At 29.0% G+C, this 11553-nt stretch overlaps 2 protein-coding genes across 2 annotated transcripts; both read left to right on the top strand.

The window, feature by feature from the left end:
• The first annotated feature begins 420 nt into the window (after positions 1 to 420).
• On the top strand, positions 421 to 4027 carry SPX3 (SPX domain protein 3). Its single transcript, XM_020384147.3, has 3 exons — positions 421 to 715; positions 2937 to 3102; positions 3516 to 4027. Exons 1-3 carry the CDS (start codon positions 482 to 484, stop codon positions 3875 to 3877), a joined length of 762 nt encoding a protein of 253 aa, XP_020239736.1. The 5' UTR covers positions 421 to 481; the 3' UTR covers positions 3878 to 4027.
• Positions 4028 to 8048: 4021 nt separating this feature from the next.
• Positions 8049 to 10916, top strand: LOC109818623 (serine/threonine-protein kinase BIK1-like). Its single transcript, XM_083072100.1, has 5 exons — positions 8049 to 8831; positions 8933 to 9077; positions 9388 to 9515; positions 9645 to 9753; positions 10415 to 10916. The coding sequence occupies exons 1-5, from the start codon at positions 8583 to 8585 to the stop codon at positions 10786 to 10788; spliced, it is 1005 nt and encodes a 334-aa protein (XP_082928226.1). The 5' UTR covers positions 8049 to 8582; the 3' UTR covers positions 10789 to 10916.
• Positions 10917 to 11553: the final 637 nt, after the last annotated feature.

The raw sequence follows: 11553 nt of genomic DNA, 5'->3' as shown, positions 1-11553 counted from the left end.
TTTCATTAATTATTATCAATATTGAACTCTCTTATTTTAAATTTTTTATTAAAAGCTTTGATGCACCTTTAGTTAATAATATTAATATGAATGAAATGAAATATGAAAAATAAATTAAAAGAAAAAAAATTATATAGAGAGGGCCCACTTCCACTAGACAAAGCCCACCTCCCAATTGTTCCCTGGTTACTAAACTTAACCAGATTTTGACAGCAAGAGGGAAATAAAATTTTCAAAGTCTTGGTCTTAATTAGGAGCATGAAGTGTAATATAGTAACCGAATATGCTTCCAAGAATTCTCATGCTCCCTTCAACGACCCCTTTTCTAACCGCCACTTCATCACGCCAAGCATATGCCTTCTAATATTCTAGTATTCTACCAAACCTTGCCTATTAAATTCCCCTCTCAACACCCCTTTTCCTACCTTCTTCATCATCATCATCACAATTTTGCTCTTTGGTTTCAAATCATCAATTGGTGATGAAGTTTGGGAAGAGACTGAAGCAACAGATTCAGGAGTCTTTGCCCGAGTGGAGGGACAAGTACTTGTCCTACAAGGAGTTGAAGAAGCTTGTGAGACTCATTTCCGCCGCGACACCAACGTTGGAATATGGCAAGAACGAGGCTGATTTCATGTACTTGTTGAACCATGAAATTGACAAGTTCAATGCCTTCTTCATGGAGCAAGAGGAGGACTTCATCATTCGCCATATGGTAATGTCCTTCCTCATCACACATTCATTTCATTTTTCTTATTTCTTCTATATGCATGCTCTCTCAATTTACAAACTATATAGATCATTTTATTTTTATTTTTTTTAGTAAAATTATTATTTAGATGTAGTTGGTTAGAGAAATTAAATTTAAGTGACTTTAAATATAAAAAAAAGTTATGTTGGAAAACAGAACTATAAGATTGGCAAGTAAGACAAGAGTAGTAAGAGATCTTGAAGTTTAAACTGTCGGATAATAGGGTCCACTAATACATGTCTTGTTTTAGTTTTGCTTTTGCACTCAATTTTTTAGTTATGAAAGCAACAGTAGGGTAGGGAAAGTCCACACACTATAGGTTTAGGTTTTAGAGTTTTTCTTTTTAACATTAATATATTTTAAAAATATTGAGATGATTTGAACATTATAATTATAATTGTAAAGAGCTTGAGATGTAAAATATATAATGAAAGTAACATTTAAACATTATTTGGAAAATGCTGCAGTTTTGTGTAAGTTATATGTCAGATATATGAACACTAACTCACTATGCTTGTTTTAACGTTTTGTGATATATATCTCCGAATGGCACTTAATTAAATATTACTTATTAAATAAAACATACATTGGGATTCGCCCTTTTTCTTTTCCATCTTATTTTCAACACTTTATTTTAAACAATCACACACTTTATTATTCATTCCATTATTCATCATAATCACGTGGTTTATTCCTTACGAATATGCTTTTGAATGGTTAAATAGGAGTAAAAGATTGAAAGTTTTGCATTACCTCAACTGGAAATTATGACCAAAGTGGTGGTAATGCTGGCCAGCTGCGAAAACGTAAATAAAAACATGATACTATTATTAAGAACAAAACAAATTATTCATTTTATTGGCTTAATAAGTGAGTGGCCCACCACATGAGGAAGCAACTTAATGGTTTAAATGTTTAATAGGTTATTTTGAATCAAAAGCAATGAGTTTTATATGCGAGAGCTTTGGAAATTCTGTATTGTTAATCTTGAGGCTTCATTAGTTAAGAACATTAAGTTTTATTTGGTGGTTTAGAAAATTAAAACTAACAATATATTATCTATAGTTCGACAAACTTATATGAATGAAAATTAAAATTATTTAACAGAATTTTACGTGGGATAACATTGGCAGATGTTGACCTAAAAATTTATAGGTACTTTCTATTTTTTACATGAGGGACTAATGTAAAAAAAAGTTAGAACAAAAGTATAAAGAATGAATTTGATCTATGAAATAAAAATTGGGTGTGGGCAAAATATATTCAAATTTTATTTTAGTTCTTTAAATTATAAATATATTAATTTTTTAAATTAACACATTTAGTTTTTTTTTTATAAGCCAACAATTTATTAATCCCAAGAAAATTGTGCATAAGAAATGCAAGTCATAATTAAAAACAAGATGACCCAAAAATAAGAAAAAACAAATTTAATGGAACACATTTAGTTAAACATCTTAAAATGTGAATTTGAGTCAAATTCAACCAATAAAAAACTTATTTATAAATAAAAATTGTCCCTTAATTTTATTTGTTATTGAATTTGGAGTATAAATATGATAAATAATTTTTTAACAAATATATAATAAAATTTAATATCATTTTAAAATGTGAGTTTGAACTTTCAAAATTAATTTAAAAGGTGAAAATTATTTTCTTATTTTTATACTTTATTTTAGTTATCTCTAGTCAACATAAAACTCAGATTTTTCATGATAAAAAAAAGCATATAACTTAACTTTTTAAACAGAAGTATTAATATAAGTTCTATATTAAATTTGTAAAGGATAAATCTAAATATTAAATTTTAATAATTATATTATATAAAATAATAAAATCATAGTTTCGCGTGGAGAGCGTCAACCGTGTTTGGTTGAGCCTTAAAATTATCGAACTTCCCTATCAATGTTGAAAAATGGGAATTTTATTTTAGTAAATGCACTTCAATTATTCAATAAATTCAGTTGAGAGGCATTTATTTTTGGGCCCATTAGAAAATGCCGTAGGTGCACATACCTATACGCAACATTTTTCTGTTTCCTTTTACACGTTTCGCATCGCTATTATTGTTTATGATCTCTTTATGATTCTATCGGATAATATGGTAGCATGAAGCTTATAGTAACACATTAAAGTGAAAAATAAATGGTGAGTTTGAAATTTTATAATTAGATGTTTAGTGCAGGAAGTGCAACAGAGAATCAAGAGAGTAGTTGATCTATGGGGACCCAATGGTAGTCAACCTTCAGAAGCGGATTATAGGGAGGAGATGGCAAGAATCAGAAAAGATATAGTTGATTTCCATGGTGAAATGGTTCTCCTAGTAAACTACAGCAACATCAATTACATTGGTACCTTTTGTTTTTCCTATGTACAGTAATATAGATAATCACTTATACACTGCCGATGTAAAATTTTTTTACACTAACAACCAATTATATCTTTTAATTATGTCATGTCACTATTAGTAATACAGTATCAGTGACATGACATAATTAAAAGATATAATTGATTACCAGTGTAAAAAAACTTTATACCGGCAGTGTATAAATGATTAACTCATAGTATTGGAATACAAACAAATACACATCAATAAAATAAGAAAAAATAATAATATATAAAGCGCACACATACTCTAATATAAGAGAGGCCTTTTAGATAATGATCAAAAATAAAATCGTAAAAGTTTAAGTCTAAAACGGACAATATCTCGTTACTGTGGAGTTGTGCATAAAATTTGTTATGACAAGATTGAATGTTGCAGGGTTGGCTAAAATTCTGAAGAAATACGACAAGAGAACAAAGAGGCTTCTGCGTTTGCCATTCATTCAGAAAGTGTTGGAGCAGCCCTTTTTCACAACGGATCTAATTTCAAAGCTTGTGAGGGAATGTGAGAGCATAATCGATGCAGTGTTCCCAGCAGAGAAAGAAGCCGAGAGAGCAAAAGAAGCAATAACAGTAGCAGGAGAAGGGATATTCAGAAACACAGTTGCAGCTTTGCTCACAATGCAAGAGATGAGAAAAGGAAGCTCCACACAGAGCCCCTTCTCTCTGCCACCCCTCAACTTCCCTGACTCTGATCTCATCCGCTCAATACATCTTAATACAGCTGTTTCAATTGTCTAATATCATGAGAATATTTATAAAAAACAATTATCACACTTTAATTTGCTCACACAAATGGGTTGTGTAATACAATTTACTAGATGTTTAATTATAATATATTTAGATGGAGTAACACAGTAGTTACATGAAATGTGTCTCCATCCATTCCAAGGCTTTTTAGTAATTATAATTGGATAGGGTATTTGCATTTTACTTTCACTGTTATACATATAGGGTTTTCTTTGTATTATAAACAGGAGAAATAAAAACATGCATCTTTACTTGTCAGTTCACTTGGCAGACACATCAGACTATAAAATTTTGTAGAAAGATATCTAAAAATATCTAAAATAATTTCTTGATTAATTAACCGTTTTTATCTATGTCCACGGTATATCAAAATTAAACTCAAACTAAATTTACGTAAATAAAATTAGTTGGAAAATTTAATAAATAATAACAATTAAGCAGAAATAAAACTGATTTTCCTTTTTTTTTTTCTGTATAAATAATAATAGTCTGGAAGCAACAAGATAATTTCAGCTAGATGCATAAAATATAATAATAAAAATAACTGATACTAAATTTTAACTAATGTGGAAAAACATTGAGGTAAATATGCACGAGACGTAGTCCAATAAAAATTTCACTAATAATAATTAATGGATACGTCATAAGTCCTCCTAGAACCACTAGGGATAAAAATAACTCATCACCAATATATAATCAAACAATAGAGAGAACTAAAATACACAAAAATTGGTACCAAACACTTCTTCGCCAAAATTGGTTGCTCCACTCATTTTCACATAATTTTTTTCTTCTCCCTGTTTTACAAAGAGGCACAACCCACATAGACGCATGATCACTCTCTGATTTCTCCTTATTCAGAAAGATTAATCTCACATACCAAGAATCACTACATCTGATGCTAATACAATTAACATATTAGACCTTTTTTATTTTTAAATCACCCAAATAAATTGATTTCACAAAAATTATTTGAGAATTTAATTGAAAAAGTTTTTCACAATGACATTGAATCATGAATTCACATATATTAAACTTAAACTTTTTATTTTATTTGTTTTTGTTTAAATAAAAGATAGGAATATCAACCATCACTATATAGACATTAAATATCCCAATATTTTTTGCACTTTTAGACTTAATAATCATCTGCCGTAAACCTAATAGTATTAAAAAAAAAAGAGAAGATAACTAAATGTAGGAGGATTAGACCAAAATTCATAAAGATAATTTAAACAAAACAAAAAAAAACTATTACAATTACAAAAAAAAAAAGTCTCACTATAAAATCTAGGAAGATGTTCCCACCAAATGAAGGACACTTTATTAATATATATATATATATATATATATATATATATATATATATATATATATATATATATATATATATATATATATATATTACTACTCAAACACAAAATCATACTTAAAAAAGTTCAAATGTAGTTGAACTTAAAGGAATGATGTCTCAGTACTTAATATCTTTATTTAAAAAATTGTTACATAGGAATTAAATTGATTTTTATGTCATTGTAATCTTTGCGCACAAGTAGATATCCAAATTAGATGGGAGTCATATGTATTGATTTTTTTTAAAAAATAAAGTAATTTCATTTTTGAATAATTTGAAACAGGGAAAGGAATTTAAAAGAAAAAAGGGTATAAACAATAAAGATTACCAAAGAATTATCTATTAAAAAAATGTAAGAGTTAATATATCTTATGTGTTAGTTTGAGTATTAATTAAAAAGTGAAGTTCGGCATTTTGACCAGAATAAATAAAAATTAAAAAAAAAATTAAAAAATAAATAAATAAAAAAACTATTTACCAAAATAAATTATTTTGGACACGTAGGAGCGAGAAAAATGTGAAAGCGTCAAGCACTTTGACGTTTTTAGTACACTGTACATGGGACGAAAATGTAAGCACTGAAAGCGTCAGACTGGGTGACGTTTTGGTACTGTTCATATACAAAAAACGTCAACAGTGTTGACGTTTTCTGTATAAAGTAAAAAATATTAAAATTAAATGGAAAACTGACGGGTTGGGGCTTCGAAACACAACCAGAACGGCCCGTTCTGAAACCAGAACGGGCCGTTCCAATTCACTCTTCACGTGTTGTATCTGGATCTGGAACGGCCCGTTCTAGATGAAAATGCAACACACAAAAATAAAACCAGAACGTCCCGTTCTGGTTTCAGAACGGGCCGTTCCAATATAATTTAATTCTTAAATTTTTTATTTAAATTTATTCATTATTTATTAATTTTATATATTATTTGAATTATATATAATTAATAACTTAAAATATATTTTTTAAAATTTTCAAACTAAATTAAAATTATAAAAAAGTACTAACATTCTCTTATGAGTTTATCCAAATCAGAACTTGCTGGCCTTTTACGAGGACAAAGATGAGAACTAAAAACAAAATTTACCTTTGTTCTGCCTATTACCATGTCTAGTGTTTTGTCATAAAAATGCCACGTTATTAAAAAAATTCATCTCATTAATTGTCACGTTATCAAAAATATTATACTATCGTTTCATTTTTAACTTTTTTTCTTAAATTAAATATTAAAATCAATGATAAATTTTATTTTTTATCCCTATAATATTTAATCTGCGATTTTGTTTCCCTGACTTATAATTTTATAAATTTACTCTAATTCTATAAACTTTACAATTTTTATCTCACTAATAAATGATATAATAATTGAAGTAAATATTAATTATCTAATCATCTACTTAACATATAAATTCATAATCAATGTTATAATTTTAATAGTTAATAGATAATATTTATTAATAAAATTAAAATTAAACTTTAAGCGTATGGTTCAGTGGTAGGGGTTGATCCACCTTAAGCAAGGTTAGGGATTCGAATCTTGTCTTGTGTATGTAGCCACATTAAATATACCTATTCATAAAAATGAAATTGAGAGACTAAAATTGAATAACTAAAAATTGAGAAACAAAAATCATAAATTGAATATCATAAAAAAATCAAAAGCACAATTTATGTTAAAAAAAATTATAATTTTTTAATGCAGAAAAACCTGGAACGGCCCGTTCTGAAACCAGAACGGGCCGTTCTGATTCACTATTTTTGTGTTGCATTTGCATCTGGAACGGGCCGTTCCATATCCAGATGAAACACACGAAAAGTGAATCGGAACGGCTCGTTCTTGTTTCAGAACGGGCCGTTCTGGTTGTGTTTCGAAGCCCTAGCCCGTCAGTTTTTCTATTTTATTTTTTTATTTTCACTTTATACAGAAAACGTCAACACTGTTGACGTTTTTTTGTATATGAACAGTACCAAAACGTCACCCAGTCTGACGCCTTCAGTGTTTACATTTTCGTCCCATGCACAGTGTACTAAAAACGTCAAATTGCTTGACGCTTTCACACTTTTCTCGCTCCTACGTGTCCAAAATAATTTATTTTGGTAAATAGTTTTTTTTTAATTTCTTTTTGAATTTTTTTTTATTTTTATTTATTCTGGTTCTTAAGCCGTGAAGTTCTCTTTAAGCTTCCCGAGTCTTCTAAATAAAAAATTAAAACATAATGAAAGTTTTGTCCTCTTAACTATACTTGTAGTGTGTACTCTTCAACATACATTAGTTATCACCTGTGAGGTTCTATATCGCATTCTTTGCATTTATGCTGAGACAAAGAAAGAGCATCAACCCATATTGTTTATCCTCATACATTCTTTAAACCCACAACTTTGCCTCTTTTATCTTTTTTGTGGATTGTGCTCTTACGTAAAATATTGTAAGCATCCACAACAAAAAGCATTGTGTGTCGCCAATTATGGTATACGAACATGTGATGGATGAATCCCCGATTCTGAACCATGACTCTTGAGAAATATCTAGCACTAAAAAAAAAAACAGAAATTACCAACCACAACATTGACTAGAAATTTAGAATATATATATATAGATCCTTTATCTTCATGAACTTTTTTATGACGTCTTCCGAATAGGAATAAGAGGAAATTGAAACCAATCTCTTTCTCAAGTGGCATCATAAAAGTAAGTGGATGAATGGTGGAATGAGTCTTATAAATCTTAGTAGAATACAAGAGATATTGATAGGATAGAGGGCCACTATTGTACGATTTCCTTGGTTATTCGATATGGTAAGACTACTCTTTCTATTTTTATGGCCACGATATTTCTTGTTAAAGATTAATAATGTGATCAAATTAGAACATATAAATAAGAAGTGATGTTTCCTAAGACAGTTTTGTAATATTAAATTAAATTTAAATCATATCAGAATTTATCATAATAATTTTTATTGTACTAAATGATTCACCAATTATCAAATTATTATCAAATTACTTATAGATATTCAATTCTATAAATTTCGTATTTAAGATATACTTATCAACTAGGGACATGGAAATTAGAAAATATTGACATACACAAATTATTAACAAATTTAATCTTATTTACTAAATTAACTAATTTTCTTATATGCCAATTTGTTAAAATTGTCTTATATCTTACGGATTGAGTTTTACTTACGCAAGGATCACTCAAAGTACAGGGGAATTTCCTATTTTAAGGAACAAAAGTTAAAGCTCAAATATCTTTTCTTGTGACGAAGTCAAAGGGAAGGAAATTTATTAGAGCAGAAAGGTTGACATTGACAACGTGACACCAAGTTCCCTAGATATAAATGTGGTCCCATATATCACTTTGTTATGACTTTGATAAGATGTACCCAACAAACCTTCTTGAGATTTCATCCAAGAAATTGGAAGCATGCACCAACAATTTCAGTCAGAACAATCTCATTGGCTTGACACAGTTTGGTAGATGGTTTAGAGGCTACCTTGAAGGTCAACATGTATTAGTGAAGATATGGGACGGTGAAAGAATGGAACAGATAAGTTCCAAATATAATGATGAGTATTTGATTTTCAAAGCAAGTTCTCTCTCTCTCTCTATATCTTTCACTCTTGTATAAACTTCTTTCTTATCATGTTTCCGATATGATTGTGGAAGTTCAATGGTTCTGTTTTGCAGGAGGAAGTCAAATTTTGGACAAATCCAACATTGAAAGGTTACCCCAATTTGGTGACGTTGATCGGTTATACTTTGGAGAGAGATGTAAAGGGACTTGTGTATGATCTCAATCCACTTGATACTTTGGATAACTTGATAATGAAAGGTATTGATTTACTACAAGATTTGATGTTTATTCACTTCTAATGTCAACGGTTGAGGGAAAATTTCAAACCTTGTTTTAATTGGAGAAGAAATTGAAACAATCACTAATGGGTTGTTGGCCTTTTTATGCTATTGAATGACATGTTTAGGTATTAATCTATATTAGTACATGAGAATTTATCAGCAATCAAGTTGTGGGGTCATCATTTCAACAATTAATTTTGGTCCTTGAATTCTTGAGATGTAAAAGGAAACGAGATAAATGATTGATTTACTTTGATGTTCTGATATATTTTTTTTTTCGGAGGTAGATAAGCTGAATTGGCTTCAGAGAATCAATGTAATTCATGAACTTGCAAAGTTTCTGAAATTCATTCATGACCAGGAGAAGCAAAATATGGTGTTGAATTTCAGTGCATCTCATATACTTCTAGACAAGGTTAGCACATTGGTTATTGTGGAAATGATCTTCTTCGGAGCTTCTGAAAATTTCATACATCCATGTTTCCTTTTTCATTTGCCCTTTCTCTGTTTTGGCACTCAACATGAACACTCATTTCTGGTGCAGGATTACAAGCCAAAATTATTTGATTTGCTGTTGTTTAGCGAAGTGAAAATGCTAAAAGAACAATTAACAATGTCAACTGGCTACATCGATCCTTACTTTTCTCTAAGGGGTAATTTTTTTATATGCATAAAAAATGTTTCCTTTCAATTTGTTATGCTGCTATAATACTCTAAAATGAGTTATTACTAATTTATTAAAAACATTTATGTGCAATATTTTTAAGTCTATTTGGTAGTATTCTTCAATAGAAATTAGAGTTTTCTTTAATAAAGGTTGGTATAAAATAGTGCAGTGAAATTCTAATTTTGGAAAATAATATTAAAAAATATGGAAGTAACTCTGTGTAAATTAGTGGAAGAGACCAGTTTTCCAGAACACAATCAACTAAGGTTTGAATATTTGCTAAAGGAAGTGTTCACATTTAATGTCCAATCATGACTCAGATACGATACGTGTGCAAAATATGAAGAAACAAAAAGATATATCACTGTGTTTTGTCTTGATTTTTTTTATGGACATAATTTATATAATATTTTAAAACTGATAATTAAAAATTAATTTACACTCACAAAACATAATTTTTGCAACATATTCTATGTTTAGGAATTGAATATGTTTCATTAGTGCTAAAACCAAGATTTCTAGTCCTGTCATGTGAAAATCTTTGATGTGTCGTATAATATTCTAATTGTTTGGGGAAGAAGAAAACCCTTGATCCGGTTTGTAATGCATACATATTGAAGCCTAAGTTTGTATTTACAAAATGGCAGGTGGTGAATGGGATAGAAGCTGTGAAGTGTTTTCATTTGGCATTGTTTTGCTTGAACTAGTAACCAAAAGAGTTTCATTCATTGAGAAGAGAGAACATGCAAACTTAAACTTGGACAGTGTGTTACACATTTGGGCCAAGAAGGAATACAAGCCCAATTGTTCTCTAGTCCACGAAAATCTGCAGAAAGATTGGTGTTACTGTGCAGAAGATGGTGTTGAGATGACTCTTCTGGCAGTGCAGTGCATAGAATTTTTTCCATCAAACCGTCCAACAATGAGGGATGTCTTGCAGAGGCTAGATAATCTTTTGGTGTTGCAACGTTTTGCTGATGCTAGAGCAACAAAAAGGGAAAAACAACTCATTTTATTATGATACAAAAGCTTTTGTATGCCAAAAGAATGCATATATAAATATGTTAACAGCTTTTCCTAACTTTACTGCATTGATATATATATTAGAATGAAAAGGAATTCCTAGAGGAAATATATTCTTATTGAAGCTGGTAGATTTCTTCAAATGTTTTAATCAAGCTAATTATTTTTTAGAAGGGTAGTCTTAAAATAATGTCATGAAGTAGATTTATTTCTAAAGTTATATAATAATGAACGTTATTCTTAATGAGAGACTAAAGAATTAGATCACTGCTTTTGATGTGAAATTATGATCAAAAGTACTATTTTATTATTATAGAAGCTAATTCGGTATAATAATTTATACTTTTTATTAAATAAAAAATATAATAATGAAGGTTATTTATTGTCTGATTGAATAAATTTGTTGTAAAGCACTTTTAGGAAAAGAAAAAAGCAAAGAAATAATCTTCTCCAAAAATTATATATAAATTAATTTATAATTTTTTTTATATTTTATTTTCTAAAACATGTTTTTCTAATTTATGTATAGACGAATTTTATATTCTCTAAATTTTGTCATTCTTTATGAACCTATAGCTAAGAAACATCTTTACATGCATACTCATACTTTTTGTCATTTTTTGTACGTCATTCTAACACTTAGAATAATTTAACAATAAACACATGCTTTTAATAAGTGATATTCATCATATTTTCTTCTACTTTTGAAAATCCCGTCCCCTTATTTGAGAAATTGAAAAATGTAGTATATTTTAGTCAATGC

Source organism: Cajanus cajan, chromosome 3, assembly GCF_000230855.2.
Source record: "Cajanus cajan strain Asha chromosome 3, NIPB_CcT2T_4, whole genome shotgun sequence".
In the NCBI taxonomy this organism is placed as follows: domain Eukaryota; kingdom Viridiplantae; phylum Streptophyta; class Magnoliopsida; order Fabales; family Fabaceae; genus Cajanus; species Cajanus cajan.
The sequence above is the reverse complement of the archived record's forward strand: the minus strand, read 5'-3'. Positions and strand labels throughout refer to the sequence as shown.